At 34.0% G+C, this 20,233-nt stretch overlaps 2 protein-coding genes and 1 long non-coding RNA gene across 4 annotated transcripts in view; 1 reads left to right on the forward strand and 2 right to left on the reverse strand.

The window, feature by feature from the left end:
• LOC147839429 (uncharacterized) overlaps nt 1-17,728 on the forward strand; it is a 382,751-nt gene extending 365,023 nt beyond the window's left edge. Inside the window, exon 4 of the long non-coding RNA XR_015518819.1 lies at nt 17,511-17,728. This is a non-coding gene — a long non-coding RNA (uncharacterized LOC147839429). The remainder of the gene's footprint in view (nt 1-17,510) is intronic.
• Nucleotides 4,051-9,346, reverse strand: gja1b (gap junction protein alpha 1b). Its single transcript, NM_131038.1, is given in 2 exon segments — nt 4,051-6,809; nt 9,252-9,346. A coding segment is annotated over 1 exon segment (1,146 nt). The 5' UTR covers nt 6,794-6,809; nt 9,252-9,346; the 3' UTR covers nt 4,051-5,647.
• Nucleotides 10,430-18,274, reverse strand: gja13.2 (gap junction protein alpha 13.2). Of its 2 annotated transcripts, XR_015517857.1 has the most exons (3): nt 18,054-18,274; nt 11,922-14,041; nt 10,430-11,735 (listed from the first exon to the last, which is right to left on the reverse strand). XR_015517857.1 is itself a non-coding variant. In NM_001030210.2 (2 exons), the coding sequence occupies exon 2, from the start codon at nt 14,010-14,012 to the stop codon at nt 13,179-13,181; it is 834 nt and encodes a 277-aa protein (NP_001025381.2). In that variant the 5' UTR covers nt 14,013-14,041; nt 18,054-18,261; the 3' UTR covers nt 12,837-13,178. The 2 variants fall into 2 exon arrangements, 1 of the variants encoding a protein (NP_001025381.2); NM_001030210.2 differs by lacking the exon at nt 10,430-11,735 and having other exon boundaries at nt 12,837-14,041; nt 18,054-18,261.
• Nucleotides 18,275-20,233: the final 1,959 nt, after the last annotated feature.

A 20,233-nucleotide genomic window follows, 5' to 3' on the forward strand; every position in this document is an offset into this window, starting at 1 on the left:
TACCATGGATGTCAGTGGTCAGGTATCCAGTTTTCTTTCAAATGTTAAAAAAGACAAACTAGATTGGAAAAAGGAAATGATAAGAGAAGTTTAAGTTTTGGGCGAACTAAGTCTTTTGAATATGTTAAGCTGCTGTGATCAACCCATTGTAATGATTCTCAGTGATTATTAAATGACTGAGAGAGCTGCAGTTTTTTTTTTTTTTTTGTATTTTATATGGTATCTTATATGTTTTAAAAGTAAGTTCAAAGTAATTAGTAATCTGATTACTTTTTACATGAAGCAATTAGTAATGTAATCAGATAAATTTAGTAATGTAATCATACAATTTCTTGTAGTAATCTGTAATTTGTAAATTATTACTTTTTTAAAGTAACTAAACACTGAGAGCGGCTTATTGACATTTTAGTAGGGGATAAGATATTGTTTAGGAAATAATATATAGAGAACAAATTTAGTAAAATAACATATAACGGCAATACAGGCTGCTTATTACAAGTTTTTTTGTAAATTTTTCAAACTTTTCAACATTAAAAGCTTTTGGAGGAAAGGTCGACATCCCATAATGCAATTCAAAAGCATAACTAAGTGAAAAATATTGATCACAAAGTACTATCAATTTACAGATTTTTTTTTTACAGTGTACATTCTCAGAGAAGAGGAAATCATGAAAAATGTCATTGAAAAATAAATTTAGGCGGGTGTCCAATATAAGATGTTACGAGAGAAGCACAGCAGCTGTTTTTATCAAACATGGGCGATGTCATATTAAATTATCAATTGGCCATGTTTATTCCATGCAACTTAGCAGCTTTAACATGGATTCCCAGCACCACCCAGGAGTTGTGGTCTGGGTGGCAGTATGGGCGCAGGAAATGTAACACACACTGAGGTTTTCAGTAGTCTGTGGGCAGAAGCACTGCTGTATATGCATTTCGACGCTCTTTACTTACGCACCCATCTTTCTCTGTGAAATAAACTACCTCAGAGATGTTTACCCATCCCTTGAGTGGTTTCTCTGACGTCCATTGCTGAAATATTTTGTGGTAATAATGGTGACTTGGCATAAAGTATTTCAATGGAGAGTACTATATACCTGTTATTAAAAGTTTGAAATCAGTATTTTTTTTAATTTTTATTTGGAAAGAAATAATACTTTTATTCAACACTTATGCAATAATTTGATCAAATCTCAGTAAAGACGTTTAGAATGTTACAAAAGATTTTATGTCAAATAAATACTCTACCAGAAAGACCATCGAGATGAATATGATATTGAATTACATTTATTTGATGAGTATTGATTGACAAAAAGTATAAAACTTAGGATTTATTTGGTGGAGCCTCCGTCCGTAGCTTGAATCGAAAGTTTGTATATTCAGCTATGGCTGCCGAGGACAAAGGCAGAGCTTACCCTCCTGGACAGGTCTTACCTGATGATGGTGGCCGAATGTCCGCATCAGTATCTGAATGAATGAAATGAATGCACAGCTAATATATTTCTTGTGTCTCGTTGCGATTGGTTGGAACTAAATATGATAGTGATGTGACATTGGGTATTGGGTAACTGATTGTGATGAATAACGTGATATTATGTCTTCCTGTTAGCGCTAAAAGCTACATTTCTAACTTTTGTGTTTCCTAAAAAATATAACTATTTTTTAACATTGATAATAATAAGACATTGTTCTTAAGCAAATGAGATGTTTTCTGAATTTCTGAAGTAATGGTTCTGTAAATTCAGCTTTGCCATTAAAAAAATATAATATATTTTTATATATATTGAAATTAAAATATGTTTCTTAAATAAGCAATCTATCTTAATATTATTATAGATAGAGAGTCTTTACTGATTGATTGCCACTTTAAAATATGTTACTTTTGAGAAAAATATATGGGTAACACTTTAGTACCAATTCCCGCTATTAACTACAGTTTACCTGCTTTGCTTATTATTAAGATGTTGTCTGATTATAAAGTATGCTCTTATTCTATATCCCTAATCCTACCCAAAACCTAAACCCAACTACTACCTTGCTGACCATAAATAAACAGCAAATTATTAGCTTATTGAGCTTAGTAAAAGTCTAAGTTAATGGTTTGTATACAGTGTTCAGCATAATTGAGTACACCCAATTTTCAAAATGAATATTCTTATGCATTTCTCAGTGAATATAGATAATTTATTTGGTGCATTTAAACAGAACAGATTTATTAAACTGATATATTTATTAAAATAATATTTTAGTCACCAAACATATTTAGAAACTGAAAGATAATACAATTAAATTCAAGCAAAATATTAAAGAAAAAAATTCCAACCTACAAAGTTTCAACTAACTTTTTTAATTTTTGGCTTTTCTTGATTTTTGCTATCTTTTCAATTTGTATTTAATATTTTCTATAACATATATTGGGTTTTACAGTACTCAGTTAGTTTGTGTTGGGTTTTTGCTGAAATTGCTTCATTTACTCAAATGGATTAAGTTCACAGTACTCATAAGGATTCGTTTCTGAACTTAAATGAGTTGTTGCAGTCGGTTTCCTCAAACGGTTTGAGCAATTTTGAAAATGAGTACTTTTATCATATTTCTCAGTGAATATGGGTAATATATAATGGTGCATTTGAACATAACAGATTTATTAAACAGATATATATTCATTAAAACAATATTTTATTCGCAGAACATCTTTAGAAATTGAAAGATAATACATTTAAATGCATGCAAACTACAACATTTCAACAAAATTGTATATATTTTTTGCTTCTCTTGATTTCTGCTATTTTAACCGACTAAACTAATGTATATGCACAAATATAATATTGTAAGCTTCCTATAGAAAATATTAATTTAAATGAGAATTTGTGAGGGGTGTACTCATATATGCTGAGCACTGTATACATACATACGAAGTCCATAAACATTGCTCAGCATATATAAGTACACCCCTCACAAATCTATCTTTTAAGTTCATATTTTTAATAGGAAGCTCTACAATATTATATTAGTGCATATACATTAGATTAGTCAGCACTGAAGCCAAATCTGGAGCTTATCTAACAAAATAACCTACGATAGTGGTCCAGAAACGATTCTTAATGTTATAGAAAAATATTGAATACTATTATAAAAAGAGGAAAAATCAAGAGAAGCAAGAAAATTTAAAAATTTAGTTGAAATTTTGTAGGTTGCAATAATTTTTGCATTATTTTGCTAGAATTTTATTGTGTTATCTCTCAGCTTCTAAACATGTTTCGTGTTTGAATAAATATATCTGTTTAATCAATCTGTTTTGTTCAAATGCACCAATATCACCCATATTCACTGAGAAATTGATAAAAAAATATTCATTTTCAAAATGGGGTGTACTCAATATTGCTGAGCAATGTACATACAGAAGGCTTCATTGCCTTTTTTTTTTGCACTAGCAGATCCCTTTATCTTTTCTGATGAATAACTGCAGAATTTATCAGTTTAGCCTCTGTTATGTGCAATAGCACTGTGTGATAAATCTGGTTTAAAAAGATCTGCATTAATTAGCACTAGATCAAAGTCTCCTTTTTTACGTTCTTTTGCTCTAGCCACATGTGGTCCACAGACTCGGCCCAGGCATATGGTTTTATTTAGCTTTGTGGAAAGGTTAAATAGGAAACTTGGATAAGAGAAAAGGCACTGAATCTTTTTATATGATGAAATTTTGAAAGTTTCTGGGGCATTTTAAAACATACATGTAAAAACTTATCAGTCTTTTGGTTTGCGAGTCGGTCTTGGCGTAGATGGATTTTGGCCGTTACACTGCGTTTGTCTCTATTGCCTGTTTAAACACAGTGGTTTGTGTAGGGCTAATTCTCTTGGATAAAACGCCTGCACCAGACTCCTTTAGATACTGGCACCAGACAAATTGCAGTGCTTTTTTTTCTTTTTGACCGTGAGCCTCTGGTTGGGTGTAAACATAAATACAGAAATGAGTAAGTGTATATTAGAAACACAGTTTGAGCACTGGTGTGGGCATTTAAAAGATCATGACTGAGACACACAAATACAAAAATGACAAAGAAAAAATCTTTATTGGTTAAATTGCTTTTTCACAGATTTGATTAATGTCCGTTTTTGTTTGTGATTGCTCGGTTTTTCCACTGTCATGCGCACGGTACGACAGCGGATTCCCATTACATCAGTTTAAACCCAAATTTGCACTATTCACCAGATGCACAATCTTGCCTTAGCCACTCAACATCTCAAACCCAAGGATTATGTGAGAGCACTGTTAAAGTGTAGTGATTTTTACGCCTCGTAGTGTGTTGTAAAATAAATTAGTTACGTGCATAACAGAGAACTTTTCGTCATTTTTTTGCATCAAATAACACCCTAGCCAAAATCTCAGTGCAAACACCATTGTAGCTGAAAAATCCATGAGCCTCTGCAAATGAGTACCAATATACTATGATGCACAATTTGAAGAATCAAAACAAGGAATGTCCATAATGAAATTTCATCTACTAGTGTTTGGTAGTTGTGGAGCTACGCTGGCATATATCTCTTAATATAACTGACTAAATATTAGTCCAGCTCTAAAAAAGCAGTCTTCTAAAAAAACCTCACATTTGTGACATTAGCTTGATTTACAGTACTAAGTCTCTATCTCTCAAGCAGCAACGATTACATTGAGTTAAAAAGGTCATTCACTCCAAAGGTAAGACGTTAATTTCTATTCATTCTAATAAAAAAAAAAAAAACTAAATCATTCTGTCTGCCCTCCAAAAATAAAGGAAAATAAGAAATAAAAAAGAGAACAAAAATAAAGCCTTTCTCTCTCATACTATTCAGTAAAAATCAAGATGCAGAAAAAAGAAAGAATCAAGCCGTGTAAGTTACAGCAGCTCAGTCCACATATAAGACATTTCCGTTTCATACCACCACCCAAAATACAACAAATATCATCGAATAACAAAAACCAACACCACATAAATTCAAAGTTTATCAGGAAAATGACAGTCCACTGTGATTAATAGCAAAAAAAAAAAAAAAAACACATTTGCTGATGAACGTATTGCTGGAATTTGGATTATTGTCAATAAATATGCACTTGGATGGTATTAATTGTGTAGACATGACCTTGAGTAGTAGTCAATCTTTATCTAGTGGTGGATATCATGTTAATCTTTATGAATAAATAAATATTAATTCATGACTGTGAACACCCTGTTGGATTTGAGATCATGCGAACGATTGACGTTATAACCGGGATCGACTGTAGGGGGGGTTAGAACACAAATCTACACAAACTGTAGGAGTGCAAAGTGTTAAAGTGGAATCATTGTGTGGCATTTCAACAAGCACAACAAAAATCAATCACATCGCCAAGGTCTGTTCTGGTGGGCTGAGTTGAGAGACGTGGCAAGTTCAGTGCCGTTCGTCCCGGACGAGCCCCCTTGACTGTTCGGTAGTTAGGGCATGTTAGCTCTGCTAGTTTCAACATCATTGTTAATGAATAGTACCTCCAGCAGTGTGAGTAATTTTATGTCTCTGTATCGACTAGAGTCTAGAGTGAGGAACTTGCGAGGATTCAGCCTCGCCTCCTCGTTACAGGAGATGAGCATGTCTCATTGCCTGTGTCAGTCCTCTAGCGTTGGGATGTGGCATGGCTAGACGTCCAGGTCATCAGGCCTCGCTCGACTGCTCATGCGGCTGCTGGCACGGCTGCACGGCCGTGCATCTATCAACGCCAATGGCTGCAACTCATGCCCTGGCGTCAGTTTCTTGTGCTCATGTGTATCATCAGGGTAGTCAAAGGCTTGTGCATGTGAATTGGAGATGGTGCTGCCATTCTGGCCCAAGCGATTCTGTTCTGTGCTGTAGTTGGCCCAATTCTGCTCATTAGCCTGCTTGTTGTAATTGCGGCAAGAGTTGGTCCTTTCGCCGGTGGCCAGTTTGTAGCCTGGAGGTGACATTGGTGAGAGCGGTGCAGTTGGTGAGGAGCAACCATTGTAGTACGCGTATTTGGTCGTAGACAGTTCCTTCGGCGTGGGGCTCAAAGTGCCAGTGGGAAACTGTGTGTTTTGTCGGCTTTTGACGCGGTCCTTGATTCGTTTGAAGAGCACGTAGAAGAGCTCGATGATGTTGAGCAAAAGCGAGAAGAGCGAAACCACTAGCATGAAGATTATGAAGATGGTCTTCTCGGTGGGCCGAGAAAGGAAACAGTCCACCCTATGAGGGCAAGGCGTGCGTTCGCATGTGTACACGGCAGAGAGGCTGAAGCCGTAGAGGTACCATTGGATGACCAGGAAGACCACCTCACAGATGGACTTAAAAATGATGCTGAAGATGTAGGTGCGCAGCAGGCTACCCTTCATCTTCACCTTGCCGTGCTCCTCTAGGCCATGCTTAAACTTCTTGAGCTCGATTTTCTTGAGATGGAGCTCAACGTCGCCGCCGTCGTTCTGCACGGCCTTCAGCTCCTCTTCTTTACGGTTGAGTTTCTCCTCCTTTCGCATCAGGTAGAAGACATGCGCCAGGTACAGGAGCGTCGGCGTGGACACGAAGATGATCTGAAGCACCCAGAAGCGCACGTGCGAGATGGGGAACGATTTGTCATAGCAGACATTCTCGCAACCAGGCTGCTGGGTATTGCACTTGAAAGCTGACTGCTCGTCACCCCAGGCCGATTCCACTGCTGTTCCCAGAACAAGGATCCGGAAGATGAAGAGCACAGAGAGCCAGACCTTCCCTCCGGCCGTGGAGTAGGCCTGCACCTTGTCAAGAAGCCTTCCCAACGCACTCCAGTCACCCATCTTGAGGGAGTTCTAGCTGAAAATAGAAAGCTCATATGTAATCAAATGTATTTAGACACTTTGGTGACACTTGAATATGTCTTAATGTCACTGTATTAGATGCACACTATCAAAGTGACAAATAATACTTCACATTATTTTCTTTTAACCAAACAGTCCATCACTTTTACTGCATTTATGAAAACAGTTCCCCTTCAAGTTCATGCTACTATAATATAAAGTCATATACATATATTAGTTACTTGGCTTTTTTTGAAAAGTTGTAGTGATTATGTAATGCAAAGATGACATTTAAACACGTTGAAGTGTGGCTTATGTGTCCATAAACTTTTTTTTTTAATCTGAGGTCACTGTAGGCACATAATGAAAGTGTTAGTTTCAGCACCTGCTGAGGATGTTATTATGAAAATAATCATGAAAGCTGACCTCAGGATTATCATAATATAAACTACACCTGGTCTCGGATAACAAACATGTGGCTCCCACAAGTAGGGGTTAAGTTTTAGGTTGTAAAGATAACTGCCAGAACTGGCTTTTGCTTAGTGAATTAAACATTCACAAATAAAAGCTAGCATGATAGTTTTTTTTACAGCAAGTGAGTCATCATCCATTGATTAAAAAGATCTTAAATACCATTAAAAAACATTGCCAAGCATAGGACATTGCTTGACTAGGGATTTTAAAGACCCTTGTTTATTCAGCAAGATGTCCTCCAGATATTTCAGAGATGTTTAAATACAGAAAATACCATTCGCTTCAAATCTGAATTGGGAAGCAAGTCTTTGATTAATTTCCCAGTGCAGCATGGAAAGTCAAATATCATAAGGAACTGTTTAAGAAGTTCTAAAGAACTGCCTGTTTCATGTGGTGCAGGCATGAAGAAGAGCATCTCTTCAATATCCTGGACAATTTGTGGGTCTCGTGGCACTAATAAAAAGTTTGAATGGGGTATGTGGAATGTATTTAGCATAATTACAGTGCTAAAATCTGTAAGTGGGGAAAGAAAACAAGCACAATGCGATAAATATTTTTTATTCTTGTTTAGACAATAAGTGGGAAGTAATTACAGTTGTTTTTTCTGTGCTACATTTGACTAAATCTTTGATTTGTTGTTAGGCTGTAAAATAAAGTATAAAACAATGTTGGTCCAACCTTATATTAGGTGGACTTAACTTTTAGCTGAAGCACAATGTACTTTTGTGTTCATATTGTATTGCATAACACTATTGAGGTGGAATACGGGTAAGGTTAGGGAAAGGTTTGGTGATATAGGTAGGTTTAAGAATGGGTTAAGATGTAAGGAATGTGTTAAATAACTAAAAACAAATTACATAATTAATTACATGCAGTTAATTGAAAAAATATAAGTACTATTGTGGATGCTTATAAACCTTGTGTTTCTATCTGTGGAACCTAGCATGACATATACGATGAATTTTTGTTAATTTCTTTGTCTTGCGTGGAAAAGTACAGCAGGTCTGTAATGTAACCTTGAAGAACTGATATAAGCGGGAGAAAGCCATCCCTTAGTCACACTCTGCAGTGAACCTGTGTTTCTGCATGACTGTCTGACCCTCTTGGAAGAGAATAAAATCATCTTCAAATATAATTGGACATGTTTGTGTCCTACTAAGTGATGGAATTTTAATATTGCCACAACACTATGTTAATACATGAGTGTACACAATAGGTGTATCAAGGGATTAGTTTATATGTAAGCACATAGTAGTTAAAGCCACTTAATGTGACACCAAATTGTTTGTTACATTTATTCAAACATAAACTGAAAGGGAAAAAATGTTATTACATTGATTACAAAAATAATGTTGAAATGATTGAGAATTGCAGGTTAAAGTTTGCTATAATAAAGCAGAGTTACATGAAATGAAGGTCTTAACAGCGCCTCCTCACGACACATAAATATCCTTTTTCCGAAAAACAAAGTTGTATTAGAATTGTTTAAAATAGGAAGAAAAACATTTATATTACATCTTATACGATAAGAAAAATTTATTGTTCTAATTGTTTCCAGTATTTTTAATTTGTGACTTCTATTGAGGCTGTTTTTTCTTCATAAATTTCTCCCAAAAACAAAAAGTTATTCCATTTTTGTTTTAATTAACTTCATGCCTTTTAAATTAGTTTATTAATCTACCGACTGTGTCTCCTGCAATATTAGACGTGAATAATAAAGGCTCATTCTAAAATATGATAGCATAATTTACGTTTTGACAAAAAGTAAATAGCAAATATGAATCATATCATGGCGATTAATAGAATTGTGAACGTGTAAACTCATTGAAGCGTTGTGTAAAAGTTACGATTTACCATGAAAATGGCATATAAATCTTTGCAATTATTAAAAAAGTATATTTCCACCGTTTAGCTCTGTATATTATTGTCTTGAAGCAAGAAGAAAAAAAGTTTTGAAAAGTTGTAAGACTGTGTAAAAACTTACCTGGAAAGAAGTAAAGAGTGGAGAGCCCTGTAGGGACTTACTCCGTCGCCTCTGAAGTTCAGTCACCAAATCCAAGTACGCGACTATGGAGAAACTGAAGCACACTTGTCAAACTTTCCCTGCTTATAAGAGAGTCAGAGGGAAGAAAGTGGAAAGCAGACGCACAAAGTTTGGCGAAGTCACATGACTAGCGACGTCACGAGAGTTTTTTGGGTCCTCCTTGTAGCCTAAACTCGCTCACTTGATCCTCCGGTTTACCAAACGCTTCTCTCGAAAACGTCATGAAACTGTCGAGAATTTTGTTAGTTATGTCATATAATAAATCTAAATAGGAAAACAATTTGGTGGCTGCACTGTCGCCTCACGGCAAGAAGGTCGCTGGTTCGATTCTGTGACATTTCTGCGTGGAGTTTGCAGGTTCTCCCCGTGTTCGTTTGGGTTTCCTCCACAATCCAAAGACATTCGGTACAGGTGAATTGAATAAACTGAATTGGCCCTGTATGCGTGAATGAGTGTGTGGATGTTTCGCTGTACTGGGTAACAGCTGGAAGGGCATCCGCTGCGTAAAACATGCTGGAAGTTTGTAGTTCATTCCGCTCTGGCGAGCCCTGATGAATAAAGGGACTAAGCCAAAGGAAAATTACTGAATGAAAGAAAACAAGTTGTAACCTATAGGCTACAATGGCAAGTCTGACTTTAAAACTGAAAAGGTTGAGTGGTATTAGAATTGTATAAGACAAGATTATGATTTTCTGAAATTAGCAAGTAAGCCTATAGCCTACTGATCTTTGTGAGGCATTCATAGACCGTATGCCCCATTTCATCCATAGACTTTCATAAAAGGGGTTGATCCACTTGAAAAGTCAATTACTAGCCTATATATATATATATATATATATATATATATATATATATATATATATATATATATATATATATATATATATATATATATATATATATTGAAGTTTTACTTAAAACTGTCAAACAACACAAAATTATGGACAATTTTTTTTTACTTTTTTATCCCCCTTAAATGTTAACAACTGTATATGCACGCAGGTATTATTTGAGTAGGCTATGTGGTGTGTGTGTTTCTTTCTGTCGGTCTTACTATAGCACCTGATATTTCTCATCTTCTTTATGAAAAAGTTGTTACGTATTCATTTTCATTTACGTTTGTCTTTGTTGTCAAATTTTTATTAGAACAAAGCATATTTAAACACACATATTTCATTAAATGCCACTGAAATGCTTTTGAGACAAACAAAAATGAGTAAATCACTGGCCTTGTAGAGACAGGAGTTCGGTTTAGCGAGTGCAACTCAAGCAGTTGTACCGCCATCTTGTGTTCAGTTAGCGAGCCTTACAGTTGACAACATTGATTAAACACACTGGAGCCATTCCAGCGTTATGGATGTAACATTTGCAGTAAAAAAAATCTTAAAACATAAATACAAAAAACCTATATATTAACATTACATTGAAACATTTGTTAATATTTTGCAAAACAACGAACCACAGAGTTATGGGATCAGAAAAATATCTATCTGTTAACATGCTTAATATTTTAAATTAGGAAAGTAGACATGCAAGCCCGTAGCCAGGTAGTTCGGGTAGTTCAAAAGACTCACCCCTCATTGACAAAAGTCCAGAATTTGTCCCATGCATATGACTGCTATGGCATCATAAATAGTGAAAATAACCCATCGAAAAAGGTTTGAAGACCAAGTGGAATCCTCTGTCGGCTGTCGCTTCAGTTTGACTTTATTCATTAATTCATTTTCTTGTCGGCTTTATTAAGCTGGGGTCACCACAGCGGAATGAACCGCCAACTTATCCAGCATATATTTACGCAGCGGATGCCCTTCCAGCTGCAACCCATCTCTGGGAAACATCCACACACACACTCATACACTACGGACAATTTAGCCTATCCAATTCAACTATATCACATGTCTTTGGACTGTGGGGGAAACCGGAGCACCCAGAGGAAACCCACGCAAACGCAAGGAGAACATGCTAACTCCACACAGAAACGCCAACTGAGCCGAGGTTCGACCCAGCGACCTTCTTGCTGTGTGGCGACAGCACTACCTACTGCGCCACTGCTTCGCCCCTAGTGTGACTTTAGCTAATTAGTTTTAGCCAGTTGCACAAAATAATTTTTCATGAGTCCAACATCCAGATGTGCAAGACAGCATGCAATCTGATGAAGTGAGGTCATCTTTTGCTACTGTATTGTTTTTAAAGAGAGAAAAAATATTACAAGTAACTTGTATACTACTGTAAATCTTGGAACAAAAAATGACCAATGAAAAGGTGTGAAGCACAAAAAGCAACCGATATTAAAATGAATTTGAATACTATTTTGGCTATTGTTGTTATCCATGTACTTTTTTTTTTTTTTTTTTGGTTAAGCTGAAAAAAAGAACAGCTTAAACCAGCCTTGGCTGGTTGGCTGCTTTTAGTTGGTTGACCAGCCTGGTTTAAGAGGGGTTTTGGCCATTTCCAGGCTGGTTTCCAGCCATTTACAGCCTGGTCTGGAAAATGACTTGCTAAATCCAGCTAAAACCAGCTTGACCAGCCTGGTTTAAGCTGAACATGGCTGGTTTTGGCATTTTGCCAAAACCTCTCTAAAACCAGGCTGGTCGACAAGTTAAAACCAGCCAATTAGCCTAGGCTGATTTCAGCTTTCAGTCTTTTTCAGTAGGGCGACAATCTATTTTAGCTAAAGTAGTGCTTAAAATGTTGCTAAAATGCATTATTCAATATTAAATAGTAGCCTAAATGTGGCCTACAACTGCAAAATGGTCCACTTTTTGAGTAAAAATGAACCACCCCTGGCCTGACATGAGTTATGAATGAGATCAAAAAAGTATGCAAGTTTACAGTTTACGTGCTTTGTAGAAATTGTAAACAAATGTGAAATTGCCACTTTTGTGACTTTGGTAAATCAAGTATTCCAAAACAGGAGAATGTAGTTGACCTTTTGTAGATTTAAAGAAGGCATTTAATACAATAATTCATAATATATTGCTGAATAAATTAGAAAGGTGTGGAACTAGAGGAGTAGTCTTGGATTGAATAAGCAGTTATTTAAAAAATAGGCAACACTATTGAAATTGGCAACCATAAATCTTCACACCTAAATGTAAAATGTGGCATACCGCAAGGTTCAGTTTTTGGTCCAATATTGTTTATAATTTACAATAATGATATGTGTAAGATATCAGAGTTCTTTAAGTTTATTTAATTTGTGGATGATACAAGTATCTGTCACTTTATTTTGATGGTCGGTTTGTTGAATTTAAGTTACATTGCATCTACATGCCAACTAGTTCTCATAAATGTAGACTGTTTGGTTGGGATTAATGTAAGTTGTCATACTTGCAAAGTTTCTTATAATCAGTTAAATGTCTGTTGAAGGAGCATATCAACAGATATTAAGCAAACAGTCTAATACTCAAGTGGACAATCAAAATAAACTGTTAAGAAATACTAGCCTACACAAAAGGATTTCACTATTTTGGTGAAAAACTTAATTTTGTTTTATGGCAAGGTTGAAAATGGAATCGTTAAATGTTTTACAACGTAAAGTATAATTATTTATTTGTGTCCCCCTAGCATGCGCTGATTGGTTTAAACCAATCTTTTTCATGAATTAATGATGAAAACTCAAAGATGTCACATTTTACCGTTACAGACATCTAGTCTCAACCCTGGAATTCAAACAAGGATCTCATGGCTGTGACGTAGCTTCAAAATTTATTTTCAAACTGAATTTTCTTGAAATATCACGAAAGCTACTAATTTTCACTTTTTTTGTGTGAAATAAATGTGTCCTAATAATGCTTTTGGCAATGTGGGACACATATATGACTGTCAATATCTAAAAAAGAATGTGTTTTGGTGTTTCGTGACCCTTTAAGCCTCAGGTTTGGCTGCGTCCAGACTGCCTTTTCTTTGACTCCACTTGTTCTGAAAGGCCACATTAAACTCATTATGCCTCATCCCATTCATAGACTCGAGTTCTGTTGTGAAATGTCCCGGATAACGAGATTCACCATTATACATTGCTTGTCTACACTTCTTACTTCTCCGACTGATCCTCCTACAAAGCAAATAAAATATCTCCAGAACATTTAAGGCCAGAGACACGCAAGCCACCACCAGCATGAAGATAATGAAGATGCTTTTCTCCGTGGGTCTGGACACGAAACACTCAGCCCTCATACAGGGTGACCTTTCACAGATGAACTTGTGGTCAATGATGAATCCAAACAGATAATACTGTCCGACGATGAAGGCCACCTCTAAAATGATCTTAATGAACAGTTGCGTCAAGTAGCTACCCAACATACTTCCTTTAATTTCGACCTTTCCGTTTTCGTCAGTGTATTTCGGCGACTTTGCCATGGGATTGCTTTTGAGAAGTTCTCTCTGTTTGTTCTCCTGGTGGATGATGTGCACCACGTGCCCCAGATACACTAAAGTTGGAGTGGAAATGAAGATGATTTGCATGACCCAGAAGCGGATGTGCGAAATGGGGAACTGCCAGTCGTAGCACAGGTTATCGCAGCCAGGGGTGTTGGTGTTGCACACTAAGTTGGATCTTTCGTCGCCCCAAACATTCTCGGCTCCTGCTCCCAACACCAAGATGCGGAAGATGAATAGGACGCTCATCCATATCTTCCCGATGACAGTGGAGTGAGACTGTACTTTGTCCAGTAAGGCTGAGAGAAACCCCCAGTCTCCCATAACTGGCCGCTCAGTTGGTCAGGACTTTGCTAAACAGGAGATAATAGTGAATTATTGATATTTAGTTACTGTCAGAAAACATGATTGAAACTAGCATTTTGGGGTCAGTGGAGGGAACAATTTGCTGTTTGTTTAAACCAGGCTACGGATTTAAAATGAGCTGAAACTTGAATTTGTTAACATTTGTTTGCTTTTCTTTTACAGTGAATAGCTCACACTCTCAGAAAAAAATGGTACAATTTTGTACCAAAGAAGGTACAAACCCTTGTCACTGGGGCAGTACCTTTTTATGGTAGAGAATTGTACCTTAAGACAAAGAATCAAATTTGTAGCATTGCAGTTTCTACCTTTAAGGACATGATTTGTACCATGGGAAACCAAAATGTACCTTTGCTTTCTAAAACCTGCATTTTTATCAAAGGTTCAAATGTGACCCATGAAGGAAGCACCACAGTGACAAGACACTTTGCACCTTAACAGTGTCAAAAATGCTTACCAAACATGTATTTAAAAGACTTAAAGGCTTAGTTTACACTACCTATAGTTTTGTTTTGCCAGTTGTTTTGTATTATAGAACTTAATAATTCATGTTTATGAGTTTTTTTAACCCTTTGATGCACTAGATTGAAAATAGATATAGAAAAAATAAATGTAGAAGGGTCACTTTAAATCCATGTAGTGCATCAAAGGGTTAAACATATGCTTTTAAATGATGATTCTTCTTTTAATATGGAAACTATTCATAAATCACTTTGCCTTTCCAGTACTCTTTATTTTCATAGGTATTGCAATAAAGGAGTGATCCAACAGTTATGTATCTTTTTTATAAGAACAATTGTGTACCTTCTTATCAATTGTAACAAGGTACAAAACAGTATCATAAGAGGTCTTTTCTGTACTATATAAGGTACAACTTTTACAAAGGTACAAAACTGTTCCTTAAGTAACATTATTTGTACCACTGTATATATATATATTTCTGAGAGTGTAGTAGACTAGACTTTGTGAATAAACGTAAGTGTTTAATGTTCAATACACTTCAATTTCAAAAAAAGAAAAAAGCAATAAGTTAACTTAATTCCATCATATTGTCCCAACACAAATGGATTGTGTGAAACAGTGAAGTGAATAGCCTACACTGTAAAAAGCGATTCACTGAAAATGTGAGTAATTGAGTTATGTGCACAATTATACAAATTAAGTTAAGTCAACTTTGAACAGTTTCAAGTGAACAGAAATATTCCAATATTTTTTAAAGGAAAGTCAACTTGCTTTTTATTTAATACAATGGGTTTACATATTTTTATATAAGTAATCACTTTTTACAGTAGACCTTTAAAAAAACAAATTGTGAACAAAACAAAAGGTTTTACGTTCAATCCAATTAAATTTGCAAAAACTAACAAGTTAATTTGATTCCATCATGTTGTCTCAACACAAATCGATTGTGGAACCCAGCATTTTTTTTTTATAATAATTGTTTTTAAAATGAATAGCCTAGACGATTTATATACACTTTGCAAATAAACTTCAGTCTTTTATGTTCAATACACCTAATTAAAAAACAAAACAATAAGCTAACTTAATTTCATTATGATTTCCCAACACAAATCGGTTGCGTGAAACGGTGAATAGCCTACACTCTAAAAAGCGATTTGCTAAATAACCTAGTGAACGCATTGCTTCAAAATAACTAAGTAATTTAACTATGTGCACAATTATAAAAATTAAGTTAAGTCAACTTAACAGTTTGAAGTGAACAGAAATATGTATCTTTTTAAAGGAAAATCAACTTGTTATTTTTTAAGACAATGGGTTTACTCAATTTATTTGAACAATAACTTTTTACAGTAGACCTTTAAAGAACTCTTTGTGTATAAACTTAAGTGTTTTAAATTCAATTCACTTAAGTTTATAAAAACTACTAAGGTCAATAATTCCATGTTATTCCAACACAAATCGATGGTGGAACACAGCCTTTTTTTACACAGATTAGTAGACCGTTTACATTTTTTTTACACTTTGTATATAAACGTGTTTTATGTTCATTACACTTAAATAAAAATAAATAAAAAAAAAACAAACATTAAATTAACTTAATTCCATGATGTTGTGCCAACACAAATTGATTGTGTGAAACCCAATATATTTTTTACAGTGAATAGGCCCTAGACCATCAAATAAAAAACAACAATGTGAACAAAGAGCATAGAATCACGTGAATCATAAAAATGATTCTAAGTGAATAAACTATGTTCAAGGAATGAGAATTGTCACTCGTCACACATAAATTATGAAATATTTTCACTTCCCAAAAGTATGGGTTCTTTAAAGTGCTTACCCAGTGTCTTGTTCGTAAAACTTAATTCATACTCAGCAAGTGGAAAAAAAATTGTGGTTTATGTTTTTTTTTTTTTTTTTGACATCCTGTAGATATTAAAAATGACATTCTTTAAAATCATATTCAAAATATTATGTCAAGCTTTGTATTCATTCTAAAAGGATTTATAACATGTTGTGTGAGGTATCTTTGTTGATTGACTGAATAATCTGAAAGTTTTGATGACAAAATTTCTGTTTAGTATTCTTTCTAAATGTTTAGATTTGATAAAGAATACTTGATATGATTTAAAAATCCCATTCTGTCGTTCTCTCTATATATTTGTTCAATATGTAACTATCAAAATACAGCTTATTTATGTTTAGTTAATAAAAAAACATGTCAGTTATTTCAATATATTTCATATTAACGTTATAGAAGATTATCATAATAAACATAGAAGATTTTACTGTTATAATGTAACTATAAGTAAAAAAATAATCTTACAGTTTTTAGACAATTTTTTAGACAATTTGGACAAATTTAGAAAATTTACAAATTTTGGACAGGTGAAAACATTTCTTCTAATTTTAAAAGAGAATGTTTTATTTGGAGCATAAAATGACAATTAGGAAAAATAACAAAAATATTTTTGGTTTTGAAAAAAATGTTTTAGTCAAATTTTCAGAAGAATTATGAAAGTACTATTTAGTAAAATAATACATATTTTAAATCAGCAAATAAGAAAACATTTAGTAATTTTCTGGAGAGAAAAAACTATTTTATTATAATATTTTAATAACTATTATAATTATTATAACAATGTTTTTATTTAAAAAAATTGGGAAGAATTTTTATCAGACGTCTATAACCTTTTAAAAATATATGAAAACACATGCATAATAAAATCACTACATCCAGAGAAACTATCTCTATATAATTGAAGTCAAAATTTTTAACCCCTTATTTATTTTTTACCCAATATTTGTTTAATGGAGCAAAGATTTTTTCAACACATTTCTAATCATAATATTTTTAATAACTGATTTCTAATAACTGATTTATTTTATCTTTGCCATGATGACAGTAAATAAAATTAGACTAGATATTTTTCAAGACACTTCTATGCAGCTTAAAGTGACATTTAAAGGCTTAACTAGGTTAATTAGGTTAACTAGGACGGTTAGGGTAATTAGGCAAGTTATTGTACAATGATGGTTTGTTCTGTAGATTATCGAGAAAAAAAATATAGCTTAAAAGGGCTAATAATTTTGACCTTAAAATAGTTTTTAAAATTTTTAAATTGCTTTTATTCTAGCTTAAATAAAACAAATAAGACTTTCTCGAGAAGAAAAAATAATATCAGACATACTGTAAAAATTTCCTTGCTCTTTTATCTGTATTGAATAGCACCATATTACGTTTAAAATACATTTGATTTTGTCTTCTTCATTGTCTGAATATATTTGATGATAAGCTTACATTAAATAGTTCATTGTTTAAAACGTTTTAGCTTTTTAGAATAGATTTAATACAATCAACTATATATATTTTTCATATGTAGTTCTTAAATGCCTATATTTGATAGAAAAGTCAAATATATGCTGATGATTTATGAATTTAAAATGATTTAAATTCATAACTTCAACATCTGCATCTTCTTCGTTATCAAAAGTGTTTGTTATTTTATATAATATACTGAATTTACAAGATATTCTTACCTGAACAGATGAGTCCAAATGGTAATTACGCTGTTTAACTGCAAGTACTATTGAACCTGATTTTTAACAACTCATAGATATTTCAATAACCCTATTTCTTTTTTTTTTAGGTTGTTGGTATAAAGACGATCCTGTAATAAACCTTTAGTATTATTAAAACATGAAATGTCTGTCCGTTTCTGTGAGGTCACAGACTCTCAGACGGGACCTGTTGATCAATCAGTCATCTTTAGTTTTTGAGCTTTGATTTATCTGAAGAAACAGTGAAAACTCCGCCCAAATATATGATGATGAAAACCAGTTTAAACCAGACATCTTCACTTCTCTTTTTCAGTTCTTGTTAGGAACAATTAGTCATGAAATGAATCTTGTCCCAATATACGTTCACACACTGGTGAAACCTGGTTGTATCATCATTACTGGTTGTGTCACTAATAATTATGGCTTAGTGGTGAAACATGAGAGTTGATATAGGGTTGATAGAATTGAGCCTCATAAGAGACTTAAATCACTTCTGTGACCTTGAGAAGACTTGAACAGGAGTTGTTTCACAGAAATGATTCTTGCCTGTCTCTCTACAGTAAATCTGCTTTGATGTAATTAGCATGTAATAAGGGGCTATAGAAATAATGACTTGACTTGACATTTAGCAACAGTTTACTCCAGAGGAACTGACCCTGTAAAAAATATTTATTTGTTGCTAAATTGATACACAACTAAACAGTATTTTAACACTGTGAGGTATAATTGACGAATAGTAATTGACTAAATAGCTAATTAGTGATACTATCTTACATTTAAGATACATTTAATTTGATGTCTTTTACATTGTTTGAGTATATTTGATATTAAAGTTGCAAATAATAGATGGTTAAATTGGTGAAATGGATGGAAATAAAAGTCAAATATAAGGCGGTATGGTGGCTCAGTGGTTAGCACATTTCAGTGTAGAGTTTGCATGTTTTCCTTGTGGGTTTCCCCTCACAGTTCAAACATGTGCTGTAGGTGAATTTCTATTAATTAAATTGGCCGCAGTGTATGAGTGGTGTGAATTAGAGTGTGTATGGGTGTTTCCCAGTACCAGGTTGCGGCTGGAAGGACATCCGCTGTGTAAAACATATGCTGGAATAGTTGGCAGTTCATTCCTCTGTGGCAACCTCTGATAAATCAGAAACTAAGCCAAAGGAAAATAAATAAAGTCAAATGTACGCTGAATATTTATTTGTTGAAAGTGGATATAATTTTATGAGACATATTGTGGGCACTTTTTGACAGTAAAATATTGTTACAAAAGCGATTTACATTGTAATTATTCTACACTGTAAAAATAAATATATGAAAAAGTCATGACAACAAATGTTTTTACTTGTATTTTACTTTTAATGTAGTAATGTAATATTTTACATTAATGTAATATTATTAGTTTAAGTATATGTTCATGTGTTATGTAATGTAATATTTTTGTCAGTAAGCGCAGTTTGTAGATTGAGACCCCTGGTTTATGTGGTTTACAAGGACATAAAACTGTATAATGACATGAGTATGACCAAGTTGTACATTATAAATGTGGTTTACAGTGATATGCCTTGTGTCCCTGTAAATCAAAACCCGTAATTTGACTTAATGAGGTCTTTTGACATTGAATGGGGGTTAGGGTCATATAAAGGTTTTTTTTAGATCATAAAGTACATTATAACTATGGAGAGTCCCTGTAAAGCACATATACAAGTTTGTGTATTTGTGTTTCTGTGTGTGTGTGTGTGTGTGTGTGTGTGTGTGTGTGTGTGTGTGTGTATTATAGTTTTATGTATTCAGGTTTAATGATGGATAACTCATTTAAAGTTGAGGTATTAAAAGAAAAGTTCACTGCAAAAATGCTTTTCATAGATTTTCTGTCTTGTTTCCAGTCCAAATATCTAAAAATTATCAAATCAAGAAGCATTTTCTAGACTGGCAAAACATGTTGTCCATAATCTGCCAACAGATGGCAGATTATTTTGCATGTTTTAAACTTATTTTTGGCTTCTAATACTTCTTGAAACACGACTATGTTTTGCTTGTCTTGAAAATGCTTCTTGATTTTAGAATTTTTAGATATTTCGATTATTAACAAGACAAAAAAAATCCAAGAAAAACATTTTTTTGAAGTGTTACTGTGCACTGTAAAACCCAACAGTCAA

Source organism: Danio rerio, chromosome 20 (genome assembly GCF_052040795.2).
Source record: "Danio rerio strain M-AB ecotype USA chromosome 20, GRCz13ab, whole genome shotgun sequence".
In the NCBI taxonomy this organism is placed as follows: domain Eukaryota; kingdom Metazoa; phylum Chordata; class Actinopteri; order Cypriniformes; family Danionidae; genus Danio; species Danio rerio.